Source organism: Nuphar pumila, chromosome 15 (genome assembly GCF_984573655.1).
Source record: "Nuphar pumila chromosome 15, dmNupPumi1.hap1.1, whole genome shotgun sequence".
NCBI lineage: Eukaryota > Viridiplantae > Streptophyta > Magnoliopsida > Nymphaeales > Nymphaeaceae > Nuphar > Nuphar pumila.
This window is the reverse complement of record NC_143263.1, coordinates 74,984,595-75,000,829: the sequence shown is the minus strand read 5'-3', so window position 1 is coordinate 75,000,829 and position 16,235 is coordinate 74,984,595. Positions and strand designations below refer to the sequence as shown.

The 16,235-nt window shown below is 38.0% G+C and overlaps 1 protein-coding gene across 3 annotated transcripts in view; it reads right to left on the bottom strand.

The window, feature by feature from the left end:
• Nucleotides 1-298: 298 nt before the first annotated feature.
• Nucleotides 299-16,235, bottom strand: part of LOC149815627 (anthranilate phosphoribosyltransferase) — a 96,575-nt gene continuing 80,638 nt past the window's right edge. For 2 of the 3 annotated variants that reach the window (XM_089988681.1, XM_089988682.1), the window contains exons 9-10: nt 2,169-2,254; nt 299-691 (exon numbers count right to left, since the gene is read on the bottom strand). In XM_089988681.1, coding sequence (XP_089844807.1) covers nt 467-691; nt 2,169-2,254 — 311 coding nt within the window. In that variant the 3' untranslated portion in view covers nt 299-466. The remainder of the gene's footprint in view (nt 692-2,168; nt 2,255-16,235) is intronic. The other variant, XM_089988683.1, reaches the window with a different exon arrangement.

The following is a 16,235-nucleotide window of genomic DNA, read 5'->3' as shown; positions in this document are numbered from 1 at the left end:
TAACTGGAACTTTTAAGATGTGGTCGGACCATTGGATGTGGTTGGATCATTTGACATGCTATCAACCAGCTTCATTTTTTTTCCTTTTGGGCATGATTTGTGTATTAAGCCTTACAGATGTGATCTACATAATTTGCTTAATGACCAATGGCTTACAATGCATCAATATTTCATGATTAAAAGAAAAAATAATCAAAACAAAGTTTTGTATCCAAGTGATCATCCTAAGCGTGTTTCCTATTGCATGAACCATGCCAAAGACATCCTGATTCAGCAAACAAAGCAAACACCTATGACCTTTTCCCCCAACACGTTATTAATATCATTAAAAACAATTATTTCTTTAAAAAATTCACATTTTCCAGCTCAAGCACGGACAACAATACATGTTATTGTGATTCATAAGATTATTCTTCAAACACACACGCATGCAGGCGGTGAGAAAAGGAAACAAAAAAAAAAAAGGTCATGTGATCATTTTGTGAGTGGCCTTTATGTATGCCATTAATCTCTTCAAAGCCTTGCCGCTGTCAATTGCTTCTCTAGCTCGGTCCATCGCTGACACAGGATCCTCTGCACCAGCACAACCCAGCAGGTGGTCTACCATTCCGGCATTCAGCACAATCCGGTCATAAGCTGGTCCCTTTTCTCTGCAGAGAGCTGCTAGACCCAATTCGATGTTCCTCAAAACCTACCTTGTCAATAAAATACGTCAGAAATAGAATGTCCAAGGTTCTCACATGCTACAAGCCGTATTCTCACTCACATCATACTTTTTTTTTTTATAGGCAAGCTGGGGTTAGGCAGACCCCCACCAGTTATACAACCATACCAATGGGATTTGAACCTGAAACGTCCCAACACATGTGCACTAACTGATCCTACCAAACAACTGGAACCCCAGTTATTAGTAAAAGAAAAAAAAACTGCAGAACAATGAAGTAATAGCTCTCTATCAAGCATTGCCTTATTTTTCCGAGGCAAAGGAAGTGCTATAGTTTTGTCTTGAATCAGGGAAAAGAAAAGAAAAAGAGGAAAAACCATTGATGTTGATTGTGGCAGATTTTTAGAAGCTACTTTTTTCTACTAGTTCCCCGCACCAACAATTTCAAACATTGTATAGACCCTCCCAGTCATGATACTAATGGAAAAGCATACCTTCCCTAACAGAAAACACTTTCCCAGAAAAGTGACATGCAGCAGTCATTCTCGTCAAAGTATTCAAAGGATACCTACAAAATCTTTCCTCAACGCACATTCTCATCCTTACCTCTTTTCCTTTCCTCCTTTGTAGCTAGACTTGATATCATCGGTTCAGATTTGGTTCCAATTCACTCGAACATAAATCCATTTGGTCAGATTACAGTGAAGACATTTGGATCCAACAGAAAATTGAATATGGATTGTGTATAGAAACCCAAAGCTGATCAATATCTGATCTTTGTACCCATAAAACTGCATCTGATCAGTGCAAACGCCTATCTGGATTCAGGTTTGGTGGAAATTCTCCTACATCTAAAATCCAATCCAATTAGGCCAAATCCAATTGCATCTGAGTCCAAAATATGCCCATATTTGACCTAATCCAACCTGTTTATGCCCTTTGCTGGGTTTCACCCCAGATTCAACCGTTCAATGTACTCATTTACAAACCAGATTTATACAGACCAGCCAGATGTGTTCTGAACTCGATCAGTATCCTGACACAAACTGTACAGATCTACAATATTAGTTAGACCCATTTCAGTCCATGGTCAGAGCTCTGCCCAGTCTGAAATTATTGATTCACAAATAGGGCTTGAAATGGGCTGGATGTGTCTCCCTGTCCATCATATCCATTTGCAAGTGTAGGCAGAATCATACTTATTCCAACATAAATTCAGATCTATAAGTAGCAATCTGAACGAAACCTAATAAGGTGAATGCCAATTCTTTCAAAAATTCTGATCTAAAAGTATAACCAGTTCTCAGATAAACTTACAAAGAGCCGGCTTGGAGTTGTTGATAGGTCAGCTCAGTGGAATAGATATTTTTATCTTAGATATGTTTAGGAAATAGCAAGTTGGTTCTGGTTAATTTGTCAAATCTTGAGCAACATTGCAGGCTTCTGTTGTCTCTATGTGAGCAAAATGATGAATTATAAACAGGAGGAAGATGAACTCACTCACCGATCTATCAGTTCTAGGGGTATCACTTGGTTCAAAACCATAACCCTTGGCATTGACTTCAATACTAAAGCTTTCCCAAGAAACTCCTGAAAATACATATGAACAGTATATTTTAATGTTCGTGTCACATTCCAAGAATCATTACCAATATGCTTTAAGTTCATCATATGCACCATAATGAACCAAGTTTGTTTTTCAAAGAATAAGAAAAGTTTACTATAGTAAACAAAAGAAAAAGTAGAAAAATATAAGGGGACCCTGCAAAAGATGGCAGTAACATTGTTGCATATCATTCAAACATTCAAGATCATCTTTTTATGTAAAGAAATTGTAATTCATAAATTTAAAGACTTGAAAAGAAAGCACCTTGACCAAGAGCTAAGCACGAATAAGATACAGGAGAAAAGAAGATAGGAAAGGCAAGGATGTAAGTATTGTATCGTTACCCGTATTGGTCAGGACCATAGTAACACCATATTGTATTGTAGATGTATCATAATTTTTCAAAAAATCCAAAAAAAACAAGAAAACTCAGAAAAAATAGCAAAAAATTCAAAAAAAAAAATCACATCACATGAAACAACGATGAATTGCACAAAATACAACCATAAAAACACATATGAAGCATTTATGTCTCTATGAGCCGCATAAGACATCATCAAACTTCAACTAATATAGAATCATAGATAATATTGCATGCATATCTCATAAGAACAATGCAAAATATTAAATATCTTGCAATTAAGAACATGCCACAAGACTCATATTTTCATATTATATAAACAAAAATATTATGGCAATGGTTGCACTCCATTTTCAATCGGTTTTCACTCATTATTTGAGTGCGCCATTGCTATGCCTGTAATGCTTGTGAATTTTGTTACATGAATAAACTTGAATTTTTATAGCTGAAATGTTATATGGGGGTATTTTTATTTTTTAATTTGATTTTTATTGGATATCAGATATTTTATTTGGATCTTCGATATCGGATCCCTGATATCTTATTTGGAGATATGATATTAGATCCCACATGTTTTATTCGGATCTCCGACATTTTAATTGGATTTTTATATTGGAATTGTGATAGTTCATTTGGATTTTGATATTGGATCCATGACATTTTATTTGGGTCTTTGATATTGGATTCTTAATATCCTATTTGGATCATTGGTATTGGGTCCACGATATCTTAATCAGATCTCGGATTTTTGGGATCTTCTAATTCGAGTCCCAGAAAATCTAGATTTTTGTTCGGACCCGAATAGTCCTAATATGGATTCAAAAACATAAATGGATCTTGGATCCTCGTTGAATATATCCAATTACCCATGAAGAAAAAACCAATTTGTGACTCTTGCTTGGTAGGAGCTGTTAGTGAACGCCATCACGTGTTGGGGCGTTGCATGTTCGAACCGAAATGGTATAGTGCTTGGGTGGGGTCTCTGCTGAACCCAGCTGGACAAAAAAAACATATACAACTAAAAGGGGAAAAAACCACTAGCGGAGTTCCTCATTCACGACATGTTAGAGACAAAAAGGGGGAAACTGAAACACCAATTTGTCTCTAACTTCCCTTTCTTCTCTCCCTCTCAGGATATTTTTTTTATCCCCCTCTCACCTACGGGCCCTCTCTCTCACAATCTCTCATCCCTCCTCACTCGCTCTCCCCATTCCTCTCTAACTCCCTCTCTCATGATCTCTCTCTCTCTCTCTCTCTCTCTCTCTTGTAAACCCATAAAACCTCTATCATGCACTCAGTCTTCCCTCTCCCATAAACCCATCACCCGTTCTCTTTCGCCTCACTCTCCCCTACACGACCCTGAGGAGGTTGCTATCAAAGGTGCTGCTGTCAAGAAGGGAACCTGGGCGTACACGAGTTATCACATAAGGTAGGATTTCTATGGATTTGTTGTGTTCATTGTTCCAAGGTTGTATGATGTGTATCAAGGATTCACACAACAACCAAAAACAATCGTGTAAGTGTTCTTGGGTCAGGTCATTACTAGAAATTTTCTATTATGACAAATTCTAGGTTAAGACATGGCTGTTAAACAACTAGGAAGTGCTCTTTCTGCATTTCGTTGTAAAGCCAATCATGATGGTTCATACTTACGTTTTTATGCAGTCACTATGGATTACCCAACATGTAACGCCCCAAAAATCTCCGACTTATAACTTTTAGAAAAATTTTGAAAGCCTTGAAATCATTCGTTTATCAGAGTTTTAAATAGTAATTCAGCAGAAAATGATATTTTTGAAACAACAAGTCAACGGACCTTGGGTACATTACTTGCAAAACCTTTTCCTTTAAACAACGGATTTGAAACTTTGTACATTCAAAACCCAATAGATCATGAAATGCAATTTTAGTAATTTAGAATTTATACAAAAGAGAAATTTTCAAAGAAACATTTATGCAAAATTACAGAAATGTCCTCATGAACGAAACGTGAAAGTCTCATCTTGATACCATCACGTCATCGTGCCATTGTTTGTTGTACCGACCTAATCATCACCTATACCCATAAAATTGGTCAGTTTCATGAAAAACTAGTAGGTGTACAAGTAAGACAATATAGATCAAATTTAAGCAAAAACATTTAATTCATACAGGTCATGCAATTCAATGAATAAAGCTAACATATGCATCAAATTCATATATAATACGCAATTCAGCAAGTAATGTGAATAAGGCTAATATATGAATCAAATTCATTCATGAGACGCAATTCAACAAGTTAACGTGAACAAATCTAGATTTGACAAGTAATATGAACTAATCTAGATTCAACAGTTATGTGATCTAATCTAGCTTTGACAAATAATATGAACAGATCTAGATTCAACAAGTAATGTGAGCAGGATAACTTTGTTTCGATATTAGCTAGCATGCAGGTACGCACAAGACACGAAACGTAGAAACAACTAAGACTAATCTGGGGGTTTATTATGCCATGTATTTTAGATACCCCGGATACCTAACTGAGTCCGCTCCTAAATGAACGATCAGTGACTGAGAGAGAATTCCCCATATAGGCATACGTAGCAAATGATGCACCCAACTTTTGCAGAAGTCTGTTAGATTTACCACCTAGGATAATTTTCGGTAGTCTTGTCCCCTAACTCCGATGATTGGGGACGCTGAGTCATTTGCCCGAGGGGTGGTTGTTAACAACCTGTCCATCAAAGTTTTTATACAATCTCGTCCTCTCTCTTAACGAAAAACAACGGGGCGAATGGGTGAGTCAGGTGTTATTTAACTGAAGACCCATTCTACATGCTATGGTCTTTCAAACCAACTTGAGCATCTTGCATGTGAAGGCGAATCATCACCATTTATGTGATTTTCAACAAAGTGCTTATTGCACATTTCGAGGTTACCACAGACCTCTGATCCTACTCATCGTAGTACAAACATATCGTACCTGTCTAAAACCACGGCTATGATGAAAGAGGTATAAGTTTCTCATAAAGAAACCCCAACTTTAATGTGTTGTGAAAGAAACGCTGCAATTATTTTAGTTTACCTTTGACATACTCTGGTCCTTTAAACCGACATGAGCATCTTGCCTGTGAAGGCGAAACATCACTATGTAATTGATCTTCATAAAGTGTCATTCGCACGCTTCGAGGTTACACGAACCTCTCATCCAATCATCGTAGCATAAACATGTTGTGCATGTTTAAAGGCACGACTACGATAAGAGGGGTATTGGTTTCTCAAAAGAAACCCAACTCCATTGTTTTGGAAAAGAAACGATGCAACAAATATTTAGTTTGACAAGATAAAGTCTTTTATACCACTTGAACAACATTGTGCAAATTGCACGATATGAGATCACCACGAGTCTCTTATCCAATTTATCGCAGTATCATCATGTTGTGCATGTCTTGCAGTACTGTTTACGATACCAGCTTCTCAGCAGAAACCCCACCCAAACTCATGCCCATGCCTCTAATACAGGTTATCCGAGTTGTATCAGAATCACAAACCGCAATTGTAAAACACCTCTCAAATGTGCCGACTTGGGAAAACTTAGTTGTTATTTCGCAACCTATAGGCCCTTAAACCTTACTTTGCAAAACTGTGCATTTTGGGAAGCTGGATTCACGAAAAAAAATCTTTTTCTTAAGAATTTTAGTGCCCATGCGCAAATCCGCAACCTTTGAAAAAAGAGCATAAATAGAATATTTTGTAACCAATTATCTTATTTTGACATGATTTATCTTTCAAACCATGGATATAACTTTGTGCAACTCACACGAAACGAGATCGCCACAGATCTCTCATCCGTCTATCGCAGTATATGCATGTTGCGCATGTCTCGCGATACTGGTTTTGATAAACGGGGTATGAGTCTCTCAATAGAACCGCACCCAAACACATGCTCATGCCCCTAATCGGGGTTATTCAAATTGGATCGGAAACTCAAACCGAAATTGTAAAACACTTCTCCCAAATGCGCCGACTTGGGAAGGCTTAGTTGTGATTTCGCAACCTGAAAGACTTTCAAACTTAACTTTGCAAAAACTACGCGTTTGAAAAGCTGGATTTGTGCAAGGAATCCCCTCTTTAAAGAACTGTAGTGCACAAGCGCAAACCCGCATCTTTTTAGAAAGAGAACAGAAACAAGTTATGCTCTTGAGCGTCCTGCGAGGTTGCATTTATGTAAGTAACCCCAACTCTATTTAGAAAATCTCAACGTCCTGTAATTTTGGGTCATTATCAAATATCAAAACGAATGACCGTACGTAACTCTTAGGGTTACGCGGGGTTGAGGGAAAGACTTCATCGCAAATGAGCAACCGCCAAAAGTTTGATTTTTGTCTTTCGAAACAACAAATATTTTAAATATTTAAATCTTGCATGAAATCCCTTTTTAAAAAGACTAGGCAAGGATGCGCAAATCTGCGCCTTCAAGAGTAAGCGTAAGCATATACACATTTTAGCGCGACAACGGCCCGACCAGCCGAGCTGATCCTGGCCCAAAACGGAGAAAGCGGGGAGGGAGGTAGTGGAGGTAGGGGCGAAGCCCCTGCCTTGTAATGAAGTGGATTGAATCCGATACACATGCAAGAATACACTTTCAATCAAGTAAAAATACTTGATTGAATCACAAAACCACCCACACAAGGGTCAACAAACTTGGTATTGCATAGAAGCACTCAAGAATGAGTTGGGAATACAAGGCCACAAGAGGCCAATATATAATACAATAGAGCCAATAGGGTGCAGCTTCATATGGCTGTTGGGGCTGCACCCAACGGTTACAAATATAGCTGTTGGGGCAACTCCAACAACTATATGGAGTTGTCCCATCAAATCTGAAAAAGACAAAAGGCGAAATAGGAAAAAGACAAAAAATAAATACATGAAATAAAATACAGAAATGTCAGCCCCTAATGGGCTAACACCTATTACAGAGAAAAAAACGAAATACCCTTAATGGGTATTTCGGTTAACAATAAACACATACATATACGTATATGTATATGTATATATATATACACACACGTATATGTATATCTTAACACCCCCCCTCAAACTCATGGTGCAACAACCGAGAGTTTGCCAAGTAGAAAGTGAAATCTGGGTGAAGGAAGTGATTTGGTGAAGAAGTCCGCAAGTTGTTAATCTTATGGAACATAAGGCAATGTGATAGTCTTCCGCAGAAATTATTCCCGAACATAGTGGCAATCTATTTCAATGTGTTTTGTCTTCTCATGAAACGTATGATTGTTCGCGATATATACAACACTCCTGTTGTCACAGCATAATCTGGAAAGTTCTGTGGTGTGAATTCTCAAATCCTCTAGTAGTTGTCGCAACCATACTAACTCAGATGTAGTCATTGTCATGGCATGATACTCAGCTTCAGTTGAGGAGAGAGACACCTTTTGTTGCTTCTTGCATCGCCAGGAGATTAGGGAGTCACCTACAAAAACACACAAACCAGTAGTTGAGTGTTTATCATTTATATCTCCTCCCCAGTCAAAATCTGAGTATGCAATGACTTCTAATGAGAAAGAATATGATAAAAACAATCCATGACTTATAGAATTCTTAATATATCTAATAATTCTCATTACAACACTCATATGTACTCTAGTGGGAGAATGCTGAAATTGACTGGCAGAATGAATAGCATGAGAGATATCAGGATGAGTAATAAAAAGGTAGGACAAAGCTCCAATCATTTGTCTGTATGGGGTTGGATCTTGCAGAGGTTCTTCATCATCCTTTTTCATTTTTACATTTATGACCTCTAGAGTGTCAACTCGTTTTTCATCTGAGAGTCCTGATCTTTCTATGATCTTTGCGGCATACTTAGTTTGTGACAAAAAATAACCACGAGGTGAGTAAGCTATTTCAATTCCAAGGAAATACCGTAAAAAACCAAGATTTGTCATATCAAAGTTGTCTTTAAGCACATCTTTGATATGATTTACTCTCTGCTTATCACCTCATGTGATTATCATATCATCTACGTAAAACAGCAGTATAACCATCCCTGCATTGAAAGACTTAACAAACAATGCAGTGTCAGTAAAACAAGATTTAAAATGCAGTTGAGTCGTCAGATTACTAAATCTATCATACCAAGCTTTGGGAGCTTGTTTTAACCCATACAAGGTTTTTTGTAGATGAAGAGTTTTCCCATGTGCTAAATTCAAACCTGGTGGAGGATCCATGTAGACCTCCTCATCCAGATTACCATTTAAAAAGGTATTTTTCACATCCATTTGAAAAATTGGCCATTTTTGGATTAATGCTATAGAGATGAGAGTTTTGACAGTCGTCATTCGAGCAACTGGGGCAAATGTCTCATCATAGTCAATTCCATATTATTGATTGTATCCCTTAGCTACTAGTCTAGCTTTATATCTTTTCAATGTCCTATCCCATTTGGTTTTAATTTTGTAAACCCATTTACATCCTATAGTTTTCCTTCCTTTAGGTAATGTTTGAATTTTTCAAGTTTTCGCCTTTTCTAATGCTTTTAATTCATCGTTCATGGATTTAATCCATTCTTGATGATTTTTAGCTTCATAGTAGGATGGTGGTTCAGAATATGAGTGTATGACCATTAAGCATGCTCGATATCTTGGTTCAAAGGAATCATATGATACAAATCTACTAGGGGCTTTTGAAATTCTTACCGATTTTCTAATACTAGCAGAATCAATATCTTGATTTTGAGAATATCTTTCTAAAGCACAAGATGGGTTCCCTTCGGTCCGCCTAGTATATGTTTGTATGTTACTATGGGATGGGTCGATATTGTTAAGATTGTTGTCTATATTTTCACTTGCATCATGAGAGTCTTCATGTTCACTCTCATGCTCATTATGAAGATTTTTATACCCTTCATGTTCATTGATTAGATAAAAAAGAAACGAATAATCATAGTTTTCTTGGATTTTTTCCTTGCTAAAACCATCTTCATTTTCAAGAAATGTAACATTTCGTGAAACATATAATTTGTTCATTTTCCTGTCATAACATCTATATTCCTTTTGATTTTCGACATAACCCAAAAAAATACAAGGGATTGCTTTTGGGGAAAGTTTGTCGTTCTTATGGGTAAGAACAAAACACTTACATCCAAAGACTCTCAATCTTTTATAATCGGGGGAAATTTTAAGAGCAGTTTCGACCCAAAACATTTTTGAAACATTTCTTGATACAAGAAGTGTTCTAGTGGTCTCAACAATATGTCTATGCTTTCTTTCAGTTAGTCCATTTTGTTGAAGAGTGTAAGGGCAAGATTTTTGATGAATGATGTCATTTGAATCAAGAAAATTTTTAAATTCTTTTAATACAAATTTCCCCCAGAATCGGATCTAAAAATTTGAATATTGGTTTTGAATTGAGTCTTTACGTAGTAGAAAAATCTTTTAAAACAATCAAATACTTCTGACTTTTGCTTAAGAAAAAAGATCCAAGAATGTCTACTACAATCATCTATAAATATAACATAGTAAGATACCCCGCCTTTAGATATAACTGGAGTCGGTCTCCATACATCCGAATGTACTAACTCAAATGGATTTTTGGATATAAATTGTCTTTCCCCAAAGGGTAAAGCTTTCATTTTGCCAAGAATGCAATCTTCACAAACCAAATTCTTTTCTTTATAATAAGTAAGAAATGGAAACAAGTGTAATTTGGTCCCACTATGATGTCCTAGTCTTTTGTGCCAATTTTCTATATTTCTTTTCCACAAAATTACAAAAAGATTATTTTGATAACTCAAGATTGTGCATTACATAGAGATCTCCTCTTCTATGGCCTTGCCAAATCGACTTCCCGGACTGGAGATCTTATATTAAACAATCATTAGAAGAGAATAAAAACTTTACAACCATGATCCGTAATTTGTGAAACCAATAAAAGGTTAAAATTAAATTTTGGCACAACCCTAATATTTGGTATGTGAAAGTTTGATTGTTTTTTAGAGATTCCAAAACTTTTGATTTTTAAGGATGTTCCGTCGACGGTTGAAACATAAGAATCATTTGAGTTAGAATGACATTCGGATAATATTGACTCATTTGGAGTCATATGAAAAGAGGCACCGGAGTCCAAGATCCAAGAAGTCTTACCAGGGTCACCACTTGTGAATACGGCCGCCCCCGACAAGGAAGAAGCCTGAGTTTTGAACATTGGTTGTAGCGCCTCCATTAATTGAGCTAAAGAAAATGAGCCAATGCATTTGGAGTCGTCAACATCATTCATTTCCACCGAAGCAACTCTCTTATCATCTCGGTGATATTCTTTCTTTCATTTTACACAAAATGGCTTGATGTGTCCCGGTTCATAACAATGATAGCATAAGATTTTGCCACCTTTTTTGTCATTTCTCTTATAGTTAGGATTTCTCCCATTCTCATTTTTCACAAAGTGAAGAGGTTTATAACTCCTAGTATGATTATCGGGCTTTGACATAGCAAGCACGGTTTCTTCATCCTTTGAAACGAATGACTTCTTCAATCTATTTTCTTCCATAGTCAATTCTTCAAGAGTTTCGACTATGGATGGCATACCTCCTCTATGAAGGAGAGCCAATTTAGTTTCCTCAAATTCAGGCCTAAGCCCATTCACAAATTGGTAGAAATGCTCTGTTTTAATTTGATTTTCACAAAGTTCTACATCTTAAGGACAATGTCATTTTGGCTCAAGAAGAGTCAATTCATCCCAAAGGAGAGAAAGTGTATTGTAATATTCTCTAATATTCATTTCTCCTTGGGTCATGGTTCTCACCTTGTTTTGGACATTGCATATGTGTGCAATATCTTTAAGACTATACATGTCTTTAAGATATTTTCATGCATCACTAGCGAAATTTGATTTCGCTAAGCTAGAACATTTGTGGATGTCTACACTATTGATGAGTCATCCAAATATTTTATAGTGGCCCATCCTCCACTCTTTTTATTTTTTCTCATAATCGGAAACGGCTTTACCCATTTCCTCTCCTTGAAGAGCAACATCTTTCCCATTCTCAATTTTCGTAAGAATGAGCTTGGGTTCTCTTTCGGTACCGTCCACCAAACCCTATAATCCCTTTTCCCATATTTTGTGTTTAACTATGGATGCCCACATCACATAGTTTGTATCGTTTAGGCGTACGGGAATGGAGACCATTACTTCTCTTTCATTCTCCATTTCCTTACAAGGCTAAGAGAAAGGGTAGAGAACAAAGAAAAAAGAAAAAAGAGTGAAATACAAGACTTATTTGAGAGATGGCACGTTTCCCGATGCAACAATCCTCGATTTGTTGAATCCCCTAAGTGTACGATTCTCCTCTTGATATTGTCACGAACTTTCTTCAAAAAACTTGCCTTTGGACCGCCAAAGCTTTGATACCATATAATGAAGTGGATTGAATCCGTTACACATGCAAGAATACAATTTCAATCAAGTAAAAATACTTGATTGAATCACGAAACCACCCAGACAAGGGTCTACAAACTTGTTATTGCATAGAAGCACTCAAGAATGAGTTGGGAATACAAGGCCACAAGAGGCCAATATTTAATACAATGGAGCCAATAGGGTGCAACTCCATATGGTTGTTGGGGCTGTACCCAATGGTCATAAATATAGCTGTTGGGGCAGCTCCAACAACTATATGGAGCTGTCCCATCAAATCTGAAAAAGACAAAAGGCGAAAAAGGAAAAAGAAAAAATAAATACATAAAATAAAATACAGAAATGTCAGCCCCTAATGGGCTGACACCTATTACAGAGAAAAGACCGAAATACCCCTAATGGGTATTTCGCTTAACAATAAACACACACACACACACACACACACACACACACACACACACACACACACACACACATATATATATATATACACACACACACACACACACACGTATATGTATATCTTAACATGCCTATCGAAAATACACAGGCAGTAGGGATGTCGCCCCTACCTACAAGCCAGAAAAAGAGTGACAGGCAGGGGCAAGGTTGTGGCCGCTCCAGCGAGTCGAGGTCGAGAGGAGTCAAGGGTCGAAGCTGTCGAGGGGGAGAGAGGCGGGAGACGCAGGGGGGTCTGTGTTTTCTGTGTAAAGAAAATACCCCCTCCCCCTGCGGGGGTGTTTATAAAGGGCACGGGGGAAGGGCGTGTTAGGGTTGACCTGGCTCTGGATCCGGGTCGGATCCAGATCCAACCCGAGTCTGATACAATTTTTTTCTCAGGTTTTTACACAACAACTTGTAATTTTGGTCGGTATTTGTTTTATTTGCTTAGAAAACAAAATTTGGTGTTGCAATATTAACGAATTCCTAATAGAGTTTTACATGCAACATTTTCACCTCCATGATTTGCATTACACTATTGCGTAAGCAGTTAGTCTATACCAGTGTTGTGAGAGGCGTACGCGCCTCAGTACCTGAAGCGTACGCCTCAGAGGCGAAGCGCACGCTCAAGGTACTGAGGCGTTTCAGGCTTGAAACGCACACTTCACTCATGTGAAGCACACGCCTCAAGTCGAAACGTGCTTCGCTTCTAAAGCATACACACCATGGCACCGTTTCTTCATTTGTGTAGTCCCTACAAACCACCGCTTTCCCGCCAAAATCCACCGCCGAAAAACCACTCTGATACCCAAAAAACCACCGGACCCAGGATGATCATGGCAACAGACTTCTACCACGTGATGACAGCGGTTGTTCTGCTCTATGTGGCGATGATCCTAGCCCTAGTTACTATGCCCTGATGCAGAGATCCCAAGTCGCGCCCGACCACCTCACCTTCCCCTTCGTCGTCAAGGCCTGCGCGGCGCTTGCGGATCTCCCGCTCGGTAGAGCCCTCCACGGACGGATTCTAAGTTGCGGGCTGGTTTGTGACCCTTTCGTCGCGAGCTCCATGATCGGTATGTACTGGAAATCCGGCGGGGTTGGTGATGCATGCCAATTGTTCGAAGAAATGCCTCAACGAGATGTTGTTGCTTGGAACACCATGATTGTTGGGTTCCTGAAGAGGGAGGACGTGGGGTCTGCTCGGGCTTTATTCGAGTCGATGCCTGCGGAGAGGTCTTTGGTTACCTGGAACACCATGATCACCGGCCTAGTGCAGAATGAGATGTCGATGGATGCGCTCGGGCTTTTCCGGCGGATGCAAGCTGAGGGCTTGACGCCGAATGAAGTCACGTTGGTTGGTGTTCTTTCAGCTTGTGCTAAATTGGGTGCGCTGGAGGTCGGGAAATGGGTGCACAGGTACATCGAGAAGAACGGCATTAAGCTGAGTGTTTTCTTGAGTAATTCACTCATAGATATGTATGTGAAAGGTGGAACTTTGGGATACGCACGCCAAGTGTTTGATGGTATGTGTGAGAGGACAATGGTCTTGAACCTTATTTTATTATTTTGATCATGAAGCTTACGCTCCAACACCTCGCTTCATAACATGCTCAACGCCTCGCTTCGCCTCATCGCATTTAACAACCTTGGTCTATACCTGCAGATGTATGTATATTCAGACAATCCCTGTACACTTTGGATCTAGAAGAGTTCACATTTCAAAGCATTTATTTTCCTTCACTGTTGTAATAGGGTCGAGATAGTCTTTGTTCAGCATAGGCAATTTATATTGGAACCATTGGAAACCAAAAATACGAAGCTGTTAATGCATTTTGAAATTTTGCTAAAAATTCTACAAATATCTTGGAGTGTAAGTTTTGTTGTTTCTGTAAAACCCATAGCATCATCTGTCAAGAATGCAGAACACGAGCACCAGACATCCTAATCGGCAACTCTTGCTCATATGAAATTTTAAAACTGCATTGATGCTTAGTATTATGCTAATTACAACTCTTGCTCATATGAAATTTTAAAACTGCGTTGATGCTTAGTGTTATGTTATCTGCAACTCTTGGTCATATGAAATTTTAAAACTGCATTGATGCTTAGTGTTAGGTTATCTGCAACTCTTGGTCATATGAAAATTTAAAACTGCATTAATGCTTAGTGTTATGCTATCTGCAACTCTTGTTCATATGAAATTTTAAAACTGCATTGATGCTTAGTGTTATGCTATCTGCAACTCTTGCTCATGAAATTTTAAAACTGCATTGATGCTTAGTGACTTAGGAGTTCAAGCCACCTGTGATTCTCGCATATATGAGATTTTAAGGTAGGAAATGCTAAGACTTAGGTCATAAGTAGATGTATTACATATGGTACCAGAGATACGATGCGAAATGTGCCTGGGGTACTTATATATAAATGTTTTGTACGTATTAAAGTTACATGTGTAAAAATCTCTATAAAAGAGAGAATTCGTGTGTAAACACAAATTAGGAAACAAGAAGTGAGCACAAAGGCACAAGGAGAACTCACAAGTGCACAAAGGCACGGATACACATGCACAAGGGCATAAAAAAAGAATTTCAATATATTGAATCCCAAAGGGGGCTTTACAAAAAAACTTGTTCAAGCTTGAAGGGGATCACCCCTATATATACATATTGGAGGAGTGGGGGGCTCCAACATATACGTTGGAGCCCCTCCAACGGTTATAACTATAACCGTTGGAGGGGGCTCCAACGTATATGTTGAGAGCCCCCCCATGTTACATCAATAACAAAAAAGAAAAACTAAAAGAAATAAAAACAAGAAAAATACAATCATATTCTCAAATGAGAATATGCGCAAATTGGGAAATGACCGAAATACCCTTTATCGGGGTTTGAAAATATATATATATATATATATATATATATATATACTTAGATAGATACATATATATATATGTAAATGTATCTCTCTCTATATATATATATATGAATATATATATATAAAGAATATTACATTTTAACACCCCCCCCTCAAACTTAGGATGACATAACCGAAAGTTTGCCAAGAAGGAAGTTAAATCTTGAAGAGCACAACGCTTTGGTGAAGAAGTTTGCCAGTTGATATTCTGATATAACATGTGAAAGGTCTATGGTTCTTCTTAAGTATTCTTCACGAACATAGTGACAGTCCATCTCAATATGCTTCGTACGCTCATGAAATATGTGATTTTTGACAATGTAAATTGCACTTTTATTATCACATCACAGTTTTGTGGGCCTTTGAACTTGAATATTCATATCTTTCAGCAAGCTACGAATCCAAACAATCTCCATGATAGTAGATGTCATGGCTCTATATTCGGCTTCTGTGGATGAAAGTGAGACCTTATGTTGTTTCTTGCATCTCCAAGAAATTAAAGATTCTCCTAAAAAGATGCAAAAACCAGTGGTAGAGTGACGGTTATTCGGGTCACCTCTCCAATCAAAGTCAATATAAGCAATTAAATTCAATTCAGAAGAAGATAGAAATACCCCTTTGTTTACACTTTATGTATCTGATGATGCGGAGAATGGCGCTCATATGAACCGTAGTAGGTGCATGTTGAAATTGACTAGCAACATGTACTGCATAAGAGATATCTGGCCTAGAAATGCTGAGATACGTTAGAGATCCAACCAATTGTCTGTAAGGTGTCGGATCTTTTAGGAGAATCCCATCATCAATCTTCATCTTCGAACCCACTATTT